This window comes from Agelaius tricolor, unplaced genomic scaffold (assembly GCF_023055355.1).
Source record: "Agelaius tricolor isolate 1412-34295 unplaced genomic scaffold, bAgeTri1.0.p SCAF_29, whole genome shotgun sequence".
Taxonomy (NCBI): Eukaryota; Metazoa; Chordata; class Aves; order Passeriformes; family Icteridae; genus Agelaius; species Agelaius tricolor.
In genome coordinates, this window is record NW_027269289.1 from 3,905,079 (window position 1) to 3,919,319 (window position 14,241).

The 14,241-nt window shown below is 50.3% G+C and overlaps 1 protein-coding gene across 6 annotated transcripts in view; it reads left to right on the forward strand.

The window, feature by feature from the left end:
* Nucleotides 1-14,241, forward strand: part of LOC139601016 (protein CEPU-1) — a 395,403-nt gene that overhangs the window by 357,515 nt on the left and 23,647 nt on the right. For all 6 annotated transcript variants that reach the window (XM_071449689.1, XM_071449691.1, XM_071449693.1 and 3 more), the window contains one exon: nt 10,188-10,313. In XM_071449689.1, the coding sequence (XP_071305790.1) occupies nt 10,188-10,313 (126 nt within the window). The remainder of the gene's footprint in view (nt 1-10,187; nt 10,314-14,241) is intronic.

A 14,241-nucleotide genomic window follows, 5' to 3' on the forward strand; every position in this document is an offset into this window, starting at 1 on the left:
CTCAGGCTGATTTCCTGGGATAGGCATTTCCCAGGAACCTGCTGTGGTCATTCCTTCCAAGCTTCTGCATCCCAGGAGCTGCCCTGGGAAGGATGAGCCCCACACAGTCCCTCCAGCGCTGTGGTGTCCTCATCCTGGAGCTGGGGGTCACTCTATGTGTGTGTGTGTGTGTGTGTTTTTACATGATGCAAATCCTTTCTGCACATTTTGGCCTTTCCTGGCAAGACCAAGTAGTGCTTTCTGTGCTTTGCCCTGTGCTGACAACGCTCCTGGCTCCCCATCTACCTCCGTGGGCTTTCCGCGCTTAAAACACAGCAAGGCTGAGGTGATTACAAGGATTGGAGATGCAGTGACACTTCCCTGCCAACAAGTAATTGATTTATTAAAGACATTACAATACATTCATGGTTGAGCGTGAGAGTTTCCTTTGAACTGGCTCAGAAATCCGAGGGGATTGTGCCTGGTTGCGAGGGACTGCGGGCAGAATAAATCTGGGCTCCCCCATCGCCTCCCCCCCGCGCCGCCACAATTTCATTTCCCTTTGACTGGCGCGAGTAAATATCACAGCTCGACAACTCCAGTCCAGTGACTGGTGTGATCCAATTTAATAGCATTTAAAAATTCAAAGTGATTGTTAGCCAAATGGAAATGTAAGATTTCATACCCAGCCTGCCTTGGGGAGGAAAGGGAGAATTAGGGAGGGTGCGGGGGATGTAGACAAATGGACTAGATAAAAAATAATGGAAAGTAACTTAATTAAGAGGCTCGAGTCAAGTTAAAAACAGTAATGATTTTGAATCGGAGAACCACAGGTATTAAAAATGAAAGGGAAAGAGGAAAGAAAGGAAAGGAAAGTGTGGATAAAAAGCCTCCAAAATGATTAAATGGGAGGAAAAAGAGGCATAGGAAGAATGGGGTAAAAATAGTCCATCCATGTAAAGTAGGAGCACATGGGGAATAGATGGTGCTGGTGATGAGGCTGGGCATTAGGAAGACAAATAGGGAAATTAAGGATGCTCTGGCGGGGATAATTCCCTGTGGCTTTTCTGGCATTCTCGGAGGCACGAGTGTGGCCGAGAAGAAGGCTCGAGGGCTTTGTTTAGGAGGAACAGGAAATGAAGGAGCAGCCCTAATGGGAAAGGAGAACAGCCCCCGCGTTCTCCAGGCACATCAATATCCTTCCCTTGTGGGACCATCGCTCCCTGCTTTTCCTCTGCTTTTAGCTCTCTCAAATGTTGCTTGGCTGGGTTGAAATTGGCGATTGGAATTTTAATTGCCCCTCTATGTACAGGGATACACAGCTGTGTCTCGGTGGCCTGATGACTGATTCTTAACTGTGGAGCTCTCATTCTCTGCAGCCCAATGGAAATACCTGCCCTGGCAGCCACCCTCACTCTCCCTGTGCCTTTTTAATGTGGTTTTCCAAGCTCCACAGAGCCTGAGAGGCAGGTGCTGCAGAGCATTGATCTGAACAGGCACTTCTAGCCCATTTGATCTTAGGGTCTCATTTCTCCATCCATGAAGTGGGAATAATAATAAAGCTCCCTTATCTCCCAGAGTTTGGACGATAGGGATAAACCACATTTGAAGGTTTGGGAAGGACAGTGAGCATCATCCTATAGACTCTGGATTGTTGGTATTTGCCCTCCTGCTTGTTCCTGGCACCTTTGGCCAAGCTTTGGGTTGGTCCCCTGGGCTTGGGGAAGCTGTGAGTTGGCCTAGAAATGTTCCTTGGGAGAGGATGAGGAACCAGTGATATTCCATGGGAGGGGTGAGGAAGGCTGGGAGGGGTCTCTTGGAGTCAAAGAAGGAGAGACTGAAAAAGCAGGGATGTAAAGAAATGACTAAGAGGAGTAAGGAATGGATCAGGGCATCTTTGGGAAGGTAGGCCTGCCTCTGTTGGAGTGATGGATGAGTCACAAAAGATGTGTTCCCATGGGGATAGGAGGAGTGGCAGCACATGGAGGCATGGATCACCTCACCTGGGGTTCATTTTGAGCTGCTGGACCTTGCTGACCTCCCACTTTGCGAGCTTTGTTCTCCCACTTCACAAGCTCTGCTCTCCTACTCTGTTCTCCCAGACAAGCAGTCTGGGCATAAGTAGCAGCCTCCAGACCACCTAATCAGACAATAACGGGGCTGTGCTCTCTGCCTGATCCATTAATTTTTAACTGGAGTCAAAGGCAAAGATGGGAAGAAGCCTAAGCAGAAGTAAAAGCCCTGTCTGGAGCACGAGGGCACCTGGAAGAGCTGGAGCTCAGGAAGGATGGGAGGAAAGTGGCTGTCTAGGAACAGGCAGTGCTGGCAGTGGAAGGATGTAAATAGATAAATGAGACAAAAAGGGCATGGATAGACTCAGAAGATCCAAATAAACTCAATCAAAACTTGAGACTTTCTCATGGTTTCCACATTAACACCACAAATCTCAGTGGTTTTTGAAGTAAAGGCACCGGGTCCAGCGAGGCATTTGGGGAAGCACAGCTCATCCTCCTGCGGGGGTGGGAGAGCCGTGTGCTCTGCCTGGGCACGGGCTGGCAGCTCCTCGAATTAGCTGAGTGTCAGGGTGGAAGTGCAATCACAAACACTTACTTTGTGCTCCAGCCCTGCGAGAGGGAGCACGAGAGAGAGAGCGCCGAGATAAGAACAAATATGCAAGAGCGTAATGTGTTTTTAATGGAAGGGAGATTTATTTCTCTCTGTGTCTTTTTAAGCCTCTAGATAGATCATAAAAAAACCCAGCCCAACCCACACACAACCTGTCTGCCTGAAATAGCCGAAATGTAATTTAAAGAGCATCATTTTAACTAATACTTCACTTCAGAGACACCTGCCCTATATTCATTGGAGATGCAGGCTGCATTAGAGCATCTGATTTATCTTTGGAAAGGATGTTTGAGCTCCTTTGTTCCTGTCAGGTCCTTTTTGAGGAGTGAAGTGGCACAGGGCAGTTTGGCGAGCTCAGCCCTTGGCGTGATGCCCGCTCTGCATGGACAGAGGAGACAGGGAGAGCCCCCCCTGCTCTCCAGCAGCAGAGTGGGGAGCAGGAGGGTGGGGCACAGCCACTCTGGCTGGTTGTGGGGAGGGGAGCTGGGGGTTTGTGCAGGATTTAGCAGGACAGCATGCGTCGATGGATCAGATGAGCAATATCATGGATATTTGCTGTCCATTGGAGACTCCAGGTTGGCTGGGAAGGGTTGTTTGCAGGTACATCCATTTGAGACACATGTCCTAAACTAGTTCTGTGCATCTGTCCCCATGGAGAAATGCCCCCCTGTCCAGTTCCTGTGGCCATAGGCTCTGGGTATCTCATAATTTCTTATGTTGTTGTCTTTTTCACGAGCCTGCAAGGATGAGAAATTCTTGTCATTACGTTGATGGAGAGATGAGACCAAACGAGACCAAGGGTTTTGCCAGGAGCACGCTGGCAGAGCCAGCATCCATCCATTTTTCTCTGCACTTATTGACCCACAGCAAGGATGCTTTTCTATGATTAAAAATAAAGGAAATTCCACAAATCATGCTTTTCTCCCAGAGTGGAGGAAAGGATCCCCTGCTGGCCTGCATCCCCCAGCTGCCAGGCTGGTCCTAATCATCTCCAAGCTGGGGTCACCTATGGAGGACAAGGGAGTGTAGGGATGAGTGTGAGGAAAGATGGGGAGAGGAGAGGAGAGCTGATGTGAAATCCCTCACTCGCCCTTTCTGATCTGAAGTTCACTTGTAATATTTTCCCCAGCTCGGGTTGCTAATGCGTTTTGTTCTCCAGAGTGTGCGTGGCCCGGCTTCCCGCGCAGCCTTTAATTAGTTTCTGGATGATGACATCTCCGCCGAGAATCATCTCGTCGTGTCCCTCCGATCTTGGGGGGAGATAAAGGAATCTAATAAAGACATTCAGCATTTCGAGGTGATGGGTTTGACAAGCTTTGTATTAACCACAAGTCGTGTTCAAACTTTCTGGGGTGCTGTCAGCACGCTCTGGCTCGTCCCCACACAGGGATTTTCCCAAGGGTCTGATGGAGACTTCACTGGTACCCAGTGGGACGAGAGGAGCTGGGGACCCTGCATTCCCTGAGCAGGGTGTGACAGAGTCACTGTCACTTTGTTGGTCACCGTGGAGGCAGTTGTGAGAGAGGCTGTCGTGCCTTGAGCAGAGGTGTCAATAATGCTGGAAAAATGATGCAGGTGTCTTAAGGATTCGAGATCCTTCAATTTTCTGCCTTTCATGAGGCGTTGCTTGGCTTACAGGGGGAATCCCAGGTGGCTTGGGGTGCAAAAACTGGAAACTAGATCCGTGCAGCGTGTGTGGAGTTGAAAATGAGATCTGTCTAGACAGGGAGCTGAACTGCCAAACACTCCTTGTTTGTCTGCATTTCTTCATGGATAATAATGAAAAAAACTTTGCTTTTATATCTTTCTTCTTGTTTTCTTTTCACTCAGCATCATTAGACTCATTTTAAAGGAGGCAACGAAGTCCAGAGCAGTGCCACATCTTCCTTCTGGCATTGTAACATTAACACAGAACTCTCCCAAACCTGAGGGGGGGATTCTGCCTCCTCTTAAAGCTGCTCATTAACAGCCATACAAAGAAACTCTGAATTGATTCCCCACAGGTGTGGGGCTTGGTGTTCGGTGTTTTCTTCATTATTTTTGCTAGGAAAAATGATGCGGATCCCTTCAAAGTCTTGAAAACAGGGGAGTGAATCTAGTGAGGCAGCATCCTGACTCCTGAGGGAGCTGCTCTTGATCCAGGCTCGTGACCTGGACCCATCCAGAAATCAGGGGAAAATCCTTGTGCTCGAGCCCCGACTCTCCTATTGTGCCACGTTTATTGTGGTGTATCCCTTGTTGACTGCAGTAGTAGTGCTGATTTATGCTGTCGTAAGTGGAATCAGATTGGGCTCCCTTTTGGCACTTAGCTATAAAGTTTGTCTGCAGAAACCCTGCTGTTTATGCGGTGAATTATACCCGCGTTCACAAATACTTTACTAATGAATGATTGGGAACGTCTTGTTTCCCCCTCCTCCTCTGAGTTATTATGATGCTGTGCTGTATAACCTGCTGCAGAGACGGGCGTAAAAAATCTCGTGTCCTCCAAGCTTCCCTGCAACAGGAGCTGTTACCTGGTTGGGAAATCATTTAGACACATTTCGGTGCCGTATGACACATCTCATTACGCCTCGCTTTAGAACGAGCAATTGTCATTAGTTATTTATTAATTGCTTATTAAGGTCGTTATGTATGTTCTCTTTGTTTCCAGCCTACTTTTTTCATGGCTTGGGCTGCTGCCAGGTTTGTGAAGAGGGGGATCAGTCCCTTGGTGGAGCTGTGCTGAACATGGGAAGGGGGTGGTGGTGCCAACCCAGGGTCCAGGCAGCCCTGGGAACCAGGATAGGCACCCACAAGGGGTTTGTGTACAAACCTTTGTGACTGAGCAGGCTCTGAGGCTGTGTCTGCCCTTCCTCACACCTTTGGACAGGCTCAAAACAGCTCCTGATATGATGGAAGGATGATATGAACGAAGGATGAAATGATGGAAGTGTGATATGACAGAAAGACAAAGCCCTCTCTGCTTTTCTCTTAACTATAATTGTGTTAGAGCGACACAAACTGATTTAAAAGCCCATTATAATACACCTGTAATTGAAGGCACAGGGCTCTCAATTTGCTCCCTGAAGGCAGAAAGCTTTGGAACACAAAAGAGAGAGGAGGCACCATGGAGGTGCCTGGCACTGTGGCAGCCAGCACTGCACCTTCTCCTGACCTGGCAGCTACAAAGCGCTCTGGTTACACTCTGGAGGAGCCCTGGAGCTGGACATTGGGTCCCTGCCTTTGGCAGCCCCTCAGTTGCCTGAGGATGGGCTCAGTTTGACTCAGCATTGCTGTGAGCAGGGATAGGACACCCAGGACTCCCCCTCACCCAATCCCAGTGGCAGGACCCATGGCAGCAAACTCTGTGAAACACAGGGAAGTCTGAGTGTGACAGCAGTGAGAAGCTGTAAGAAGCTGTTATGAGGAGCAGGAGCAGCGTCAGGCTGATGCTCAGGAAGCTGCCAGTGCACATCACAGATCGCCTGCAGAACGCTAGTCTGACTCTCCCTCTTTTTCTTTCTTCCAGACACTTTTATAGTTGTTCTTTGTTGTTTCCTTTGATCTGGAGCAGATGTTACTCGTGCTGGAAGATGGAGGTTTGCATGTTTTATGAAAGGGAAGCAGGGCTGGGCTTACCAGGACAGCCACTCTCTCCCAGGCTGTGCCAGGGCCTGAGACCCCTTGGCTGGGGCAAACACCTGCTCTGCCTCACTCCCACACCAGAAGGGGTTTGCCTGTCTGCAAAGGTCACAACTGTACTTCTGCATTACTTTTTTGGCTTCCAAAACTGAGTAGAAAGGGGGTGCTTAAGCCAAAAAAGTGCAGTTGCTCCTTGAAGAAGGAATAGGCAACTTGATTTGAAGTTCCATTGCCAGTCTGAGGTGGAGAGGTTGTTCCAGATGCACCTTCCACTCAGCCTGATGTGTGGCTGAAATTTGGGGTGCTGGGGTGAGGGAGCCAGAGATGGGGGCAGGGGCTCAGGGGGAGGACAGCCCAGGCAAGCAGCACAGTTAGCACATGCCAGGAAGGTGGGTGGGGAGCTGACGATGATGGAAATGGAGGTGGCAGGGCCCAAGCAAGGAAGCAAAGCTGGTGATGTTTATACAGTTTGGGATGAGCTGTAAAAGGTAGCTGGAGCAATAATCAGGGAAGGCCTCAGTGCTGCAGTGGGTGCCGTGGGAGAGGCAGCAGAGGAAGTGGCAGAAATGCCTGGGGAGTCCCACCACATTCCCAGGATGTGAAGATCTGTGTGCAGCACTGCTGTGGGATGCAGGCACGGGATCTGTGAGCTGCACACCTGTGCTGGCAGGGGCGGGTGTTTGGAGGTGAAAGCAGAGCAGGGATATCGTCTGTGCCAGTGGCAGGAGGGTGTCTGTGCGCCAGGGAATGGATGTGTGTCGGCAGGCACATATGCTTGGATCCAGAAAGACATCTATCACCTGCCTGAGCACCCTCAAACGTGCAGCTCACCATATGCTTTGGTTAAATATTTAAGCAAGCTGCTTTCTGTCCTGGGGACTCCTTGTGTGCACCACATTGGGGCGAGCTGGGGGCATGCCCAGGGCACCTGCAGGGGGCTGAGAGCACCCAGAGACCTCCCCCAGAACCGTGGTGAAGATGGAGGGGGAAAAAAGAAAGAGTTGGATCAATAAAGCACCAGCCTGCCTGTGGGGAAATCTGTGCAGTGTCACCGGAGCAGCTTGGCCAACACTGCCATGTTTAATCACTTCCGAGCAAGAGAGATGCTGAACACAAAAGGACTGCCTGCAAGGAGAGGGTTCCCGCCTGGGAAGCCTGCATTTACTTAGCTTTATTTATTTATTCATTCCCAAAGGGGCACAGCTCCATCTGCGTCCTGCTTTCGGCACAGGAAATGTCTCCTCTGCCCCACTGCTGCAGAAATGCCAAGTGCTGGTGAAAGTCCTTTAATGCAGAGGGAATGGGAGCGCCAGTGACTGTTAAATAATATTAAATATATACTTGGATCATTTATTTATTAAGATTTCCCTCCCTAGTCTGGTAAAAGCCTTACAAAACACCTGTTGTGTCTCTAGAAAGGCATTTGGAATAGTTTGTGCAGTAAAATATTCAAATATTTAATTAGCATACAATAACCACCGTGTTAAATCCTACCACTGCATAGACAATTCCAGACTTAGTTAACAGCTTCAGTGACGTTTCTCTGGTTTGCTTCCCAGATGTTCTTGCCTCCTCTCATTCCAGATGGGCCACAGTAAATTGCATCTCCCTCAAAGTGTCCTGAGCTAGCCAGAGTATGGTGAACTTTTGCCCTGTTGCATGAGCAGTTTGAGCTGCTTTTTATAGAATTATGGAAAGGTTAGAGTTTAAAGGGACCTTAAAGACCCTCTAGTTCCATCCCCTGCTGTGGGCAGGGACACCTTCCACTATCCCAAGCTGCTCCAAGCCCTGTCTAGCCTGAGCCTGGCCTTGAACAATTCCAAGGATGGGGCAGCCCCAGCTTCTCTGGGCAACCTTGGCCAGGGTCTCGCTACACTCATTGCAAAAAACTTATACCTGTTCTAAATCAACCCTCCTCAGGTTAAAGGCGCTCCCCTTTGTCCTATCAATCAAAACCAAGTTTAAATTGTTTTAATTATGTTTTATAACCTGGTCAGTTGATTTTTGTCTCTCGCCTGGGTGGGTGCAAATAGGTCTGTGCAGTCCCAGAGTAGCAGTGTAAAGTCTGACTTGCTTTTTTTAAAGCCTCTGCAAAACAAGCTGAATTGGGTCGATGTGGATTCAGCAGTTAAAAACATCAGAAAGGTTCCTCTGTGATGCAGCAAACAGCACATTAAAGATGATGGATATTGCTTTTGTTTTTTTGGGAGTTAGAGCTGGAAGCTCTTGCTGCTTCCCAGGCAAAGGTGGGCGATCACTGCGCCTCCACTTGGCTCTTCCCACCTCTCCAAAATGACCATGGTAGTACCCCCTGGGCCTGTTTTTGTTGTGGAGACCACACACTCTGTGTTTTTAGAGCGCACATGGATTTCCTGGCTGGCAGTCCCAGCCTCACCAGGAGCACAGTGGGGCAATCATAACGATGTTGTAATTAATTGCATCTCCTCAATGGACCTGGCCATGGGCAGAGCATTCCCAGCTCTGAGTGGTCCCATGAGGAATGTGCTGTCCCCTTAGTGACACTGAAGCATATTAATATTTTTTAGGTGCTGTCTTTGTGCCCTCCACTGTCCTGCCCCAGAGCCCCCTCTGTTTGGGAGCAGCTGATCCAGGGCTGCTCTCCAGTGCATGATTAGCAGATTAGCCATCATGCCCAGAGCAGCAAAAAAATGAACTCCCAGAAGCCCTTCAAAACAGAGAATAATTCATTACCCACCTTGATTTCCACTTAAAATGTACTTTAACTACACTTCCAACTACAAACCCTAAATCACCATCATGTTCACAAAAAATCCATCATTTTTTATTTTATTGCACGGCACTGGCATGACATAATCCCTTCCAGAGCGTCTTGGAGTGCTTTACGGATCAATAAATTACTTACCTGCACAGCAGAGGCATTGCGTGCAAGGCCATTGCAGTCATTCCGGCTTGGCGCAGCCCAGGAAGGGGTGGGAGGTGGGGAGAGGCAGGGAAGGGAGCCCCAGGAGCGGGGTCCAAGTCAGGATTTGGGGTGTTGGGCTGCAGCCCCAAGTGGGGCGATGAATCTGGCTCTCCCAGCAAGGGTGGAAGGTGTGGGTGATTTGTGGCTCTCCTGCAAAGTGCTGCAGCAGGGTGCCAGTGCCTGCTAGGCTCTGGAGAAAGTCTGGAAATAAACCTGAGAACGTGACAGTCTTTATTATATTCTGCAGGTGCAGGCTGATAACAGCAGCTGATGCTTTTCCCTCCTACATCCCCACCAGAAGATCTCCCAGCCCTCCCCAGCAGCCGCATCGTGTCCTCTGCTCATGCAGCAGCAGGAGCTGGGTGCTCCCTGCCTGCTCCCCATCCCTTCCCAGCCCCCTTCTCATCACCCCCATCATGCACCTGTGTCCCCTCCTGGGACCTGGACCCCCTGTGTCTGACTCACTCCTGCATGCTCTGGGTGGCAGTGCCAATGCAGGGGGATGGTTTTCATCCCTGCAGAATTTCCCTCCCTTTGCAGGGTGGTCGACCTCAAAGGCTCCTCAGCAGATTCTCTCTTCATGCCCAGCTCCTCTTGGTGCTCCTGTGCTTACAAGGGCCTGGAAAAGAGGAAAAGCTGCAGGAGTTTGAAGGGGATGACTCGTGTTTCCTCAGGATGATGCAGCTCTGCTGGGAAGGGTTTGTCATGTCTAGGAGGACACAGGGAATGCTGGAAGTGGGGTAGGAAGAAGTACTGTCTCACACCACGGAGGAGTTTCTCGAGCCTCCCTAAAATGACTGAATCCCCTCTGGCTACAGTTTCTTCCCACTTCAGCTGTGTCTTCTCTGCCCCCTCTTTTCCCTGTTTCATCCTGCCAAGTCAGATGAGACTGATGGGCTACTGCAAAAATTGTCAAAGCTGAGGGAGGATGGAAATTCAGCCTCCTTCACCCACAGTCTAAGATTTGAGTTGAAGCAGAACCAGTTTCATTTTCCTTCTCCTCTTTGCATCATTGCAGTGTCTCCAAAAATCACCGAGATCTCTTCTGACATCTCCATCAACGAGGGCGGCAACGTCAGCCTCACCTGCATAGCCACGGGCAGGCCAGACCCAACAATCACCTGGAGACACATCTCACCCAAAGGTAAGAACCAAACATTGCCTGAAATATTTTGGGAAGGGCACAGCACTCTTTGTGAGTGGCTGGGGAGGGGTCAGTGGCTCCTTGTGTTGCCAGGAGAAGGTGAAATGCACCAAAAAGATGTGACTCAACACAGGACTTGGTGACTTTGGTGGAGGAACATCCATCCTGGTGGTCTGAAAGAGGAGCTGATGGTTTTGGTCCTGTGGAAGACTGGCTGTAGGTGCCAGGTTGGGGTTGTTGTGCTCAGAGGTTTATAGAATCAGGGAATAGTCTCTGTTGGAAGGGACACACAAGGATCATGGAGCTCCTGCATGGGGCACTCGCATTTCACATTGAACGTGCTTGTCTGGCCATGTTTTGAAAATTTTTCAGGCAATTCTTACAGGTTGCTTCAAAGGAGGATTGTAAATAGTGCAAATGAGCAGGAAAACACATGAAGCATTAATTGGTGGCCTTGTTAATTGGTAAGCAAACCCTCAGCAGAACTGTGTGGGTGTGACTGCTGGGAAGCAAATTCCCAGGCGTGCAGGACCGTATAATTTCAACCCCCTTTCCCAGCTGCTTTTTGGCACTTGTTTTGCGTTTTGCTGCCCTGTTATTCCCAGGCGGTTGCGAGGCTCTCGTGGGTGAGCCGGGGGTGAGATCCGGAGGCTCCGGCTGGGATGAGCCGCGCGGCCAAGCGGCAACGCCTGCCTCTGATCCTCTGATCCTGTCTAAGCGCTTCAGTTCCGCCTCAGAGTCCTGTTTCCCCTGGGGTTTTACCAATGTGGGCTGTTGTTCCAGACAACTGCCTCAAGCTCTCCTTGGGGACGCCCGGCCAGGCTGTCCGGCAGCCGAAGGAGCCGGCGCAGGGGCGGCAGTGGCGGATGGCACCGTGGCTGCTCTCCCTGCCCAGCTCCTGACGAGGGCTGCGGTGTCTCGTTGCAGCTCCATTGATTTTTTGCTATTTGTCTGTGCTGGAGGGAATGGCTGGGCCAGATCCATCACTCTGCAAAGCCCAGGCTGAGCAAGCTGAGTTGGTGGCATCTCAGCCCATTCCCTTGACAGGAGCCTCTACAAACCATTCCCCCAGAGCACATCTTGGCTTATCCACTGTAGGTGGGCTTGCTTCTGGGCTGGTGGTTTTGGTCAGGGTCTTTGTATGGATCATGTGCTCCTCCCCATCCCTGAGCATCTCTCTATGGAATCAAAGTTGCTGTCACATTTATGGTGGAGGCAATCTCCATGTGTTCCCACCTTGAAGCCTCTTCTTCCTACTCGTCCCCTTGTCTACCCTGACAACATATTTTTGTTTTGCTCAGCCTCCTCAGTACCTGTTTTTCACAAGCATCTTGTTTTCCCACAGCCCTTCTCTCCTTCCTACATCCCCTCCTGCTCCCCAGAACCCTTGTCTCCCACTCTTGTGCCCCTTGCTGCCTTCTCCCACATGCCATCCATCCTGTCCTAACCAGGCTCCCAGCTCCTGATGCCTCTGTCTTTCACAAGGGCTATTTTCTGTGTTTGCTGCCATCCAGCAGGTTTTTTTCCCCAGGGAATCTTTACATGCGCTTGAACCAGATGTTTCCATTTTACTTAGGACTTAGCTGCTATGGAAACTGAGGATGCACCAGGAGAGGAAGAGTGAGCTAATCAGAAATTACCTGTGGCGCTGTGTAATTTGCAGCAGCAGCTCTTTCCTGATTTTGGCCATGATTAGGCATTCTGCTTTCAAAACTCAAAGGGAACAAATGATCACAGAGATTTACCAGAGCCTGGTCTCCTGCTGATGGAGGGTGATGAGCCCAGAGGTGGCCCAGGACAACTTCCATGGCTGCCCATCTCCGTGGGCAGCTCCTCTGTTTCTAGGTCTGCCAAGGCACCAAGGGGAACCTCTACTTCTCCATTTTGCATTCACCACACACAGCAAAGATGAAGATCGGGAGTGTGAGGACTGAAATGAGAGCCAGAGAAAATGCATAGAGGTGCTATAGCAGATCAGGGATGTAGGATACATTCTAATTCAGAGTGCCAGGGCCAAGCAAAACCCAAAGCTTGCTGCTGGCCCCTCTTGGTTTTTCTACTCATCCCATGGGAAGTCTTGAGCGAACTGCCACCTGTTCCTTCTCACCATCTCCCTCCATCTCTCTTGAAGTGGTGGAGAAAAGGGACAAGGGAGAATTGTTTGAGAGAATGCTGGTGCATAATTTAAGGGTTCCCACAGTGAGTGGGGAAGTGGCTCTCAGCAGTGTTGCTTGGCACAGGCTGTGTGTGCCAGGCACGGCCCCACCAGGAGCTGTCCCCGAGCTGACACTGGTGAGTGCTGCTCTGTGCAAAGGCACTTCACAGGTTTTATGATTTCCTTGGCACCTGCGAGCACACAGTGCACCTGTTGGTGGGAAATGGAGCAAATAAGAGTGTTTGCTCACCAGGGAGTGCAGGGGAAGGCCTTTCAGAGAATACACACCAAGAGCAGCCCGGCTCCCTGGTGACTGATCTCACTTGAGACCCTGTGCCAGCCACTCCAGGCTCCTCTGACTGCTTGGCTGTTCTGTCATTGCTCCAATGAATTTGCATTCAGTGGCTTGGGCTGGTAAACTCTGCTGAATTTGCCTGCCTGCAGCTGTTGCCATGATCTAGGAGTTGTGAAACCCATTTTGGAAGCTCTCTTTGGTTTGGGGGCTGGAGGAGTTCCTGCAGCTGGGATGAGGAGATCAAGTTCACAGTGTAACTCAAGAGCTCAGTGGACCTGAGCAAGAGAGTTTTCTGCTTCTGATTTTGAGAAATGCAGGTGTGTTGGTCTTGTTGGTGCCTCCAATGGTTCTCAGACCTTGGTCCTACCTGTGCCCATCCTCATCCTCCTGCATGAACAGAATCAGGCTGCTGGCTCTGGAGAAGTGTTTTGTGAGCCTGTGGCCAGTCCAAATAAGGTGTGATAAAGCCTGTCTTCTGTCCCTCTGCCTTACTTCTCTCTGTCTTATTTTATTTCTCCTCCCAGTAATGCTGTATTAACTCACAGCAACTCCTGTTAATGCAGCTGAACAGATTGAGGTGGAAAAAGAAGTGAAGCTGCTGGAGTCACAGCTTCTTCTGCCTCAGCAGAGGAGGCTTAACAGCTTAGAGGCTTTGTCCTGGGCTTGGATGCTCCAGCTGGCATCACAAGTACCAGCAGAGCTGCCAGGCACTGGGGCTTCAAAACTCAGCCTTGTGAAACTGCTGTGAGGTGCCAAGATCTGGCATGGGATGGGGCAGCTCCATCCCTTCTTGGTACCCCTGTGGGGCCCAGGCCCTTGGGATGGCAATTAAGAGAGGCACCTTGGGGGTGAAGGGACAGAGCAAAAGAGGCAAAGAGGGAGAGAATGATGTAGATAACAGTGGCCTGGATGTAACACCTGGCATGAAGGCAGCAGCATGTGCCCAGGGGAGGTAGAAGTTGCACAGACTTGGACTCAGGGGTCTGAAAGGCAATGCTCTGTGTGCCCATAAACGCCCATTTTGCACCCTTAGGTGCAGAGCACGTTGTGTTTCTGAGTCTTTGGCTGGATTACAGCCCCAGCCTCGCGGTGCCGACGCTGTCTGTAAACTGCAGCGAGGTCTTCTGGTTAATAGCCTGGTTTTGGTCACTCAGGTGTTTCCATAGTTACTGGGCTTTTTATTTATTTTTGTGGGGTAACTGATGTTGTCATGGCAATTGTCATATTGTCAGGCCAGTTTTCATCTCTCAGTGGATGAAGGCTGAGGTTTCTTGGCTGGGATGAAGCCCAGCACGCCGGGCCACCGGGCTCAGGGTGACGCCAAGGCACTGGCAGAGAGAGTGGCACCACGTTGAGCTATCCAGGGGATATTTATCTGTGCTGCAGACACAAAACTAGTCATGCCTCCCATTAAGCTTGGGAAATGTGCCAAGGAATTGAAGTGAGGGATCTTCCAGGAGGAATGAAAGCTCAGCAGC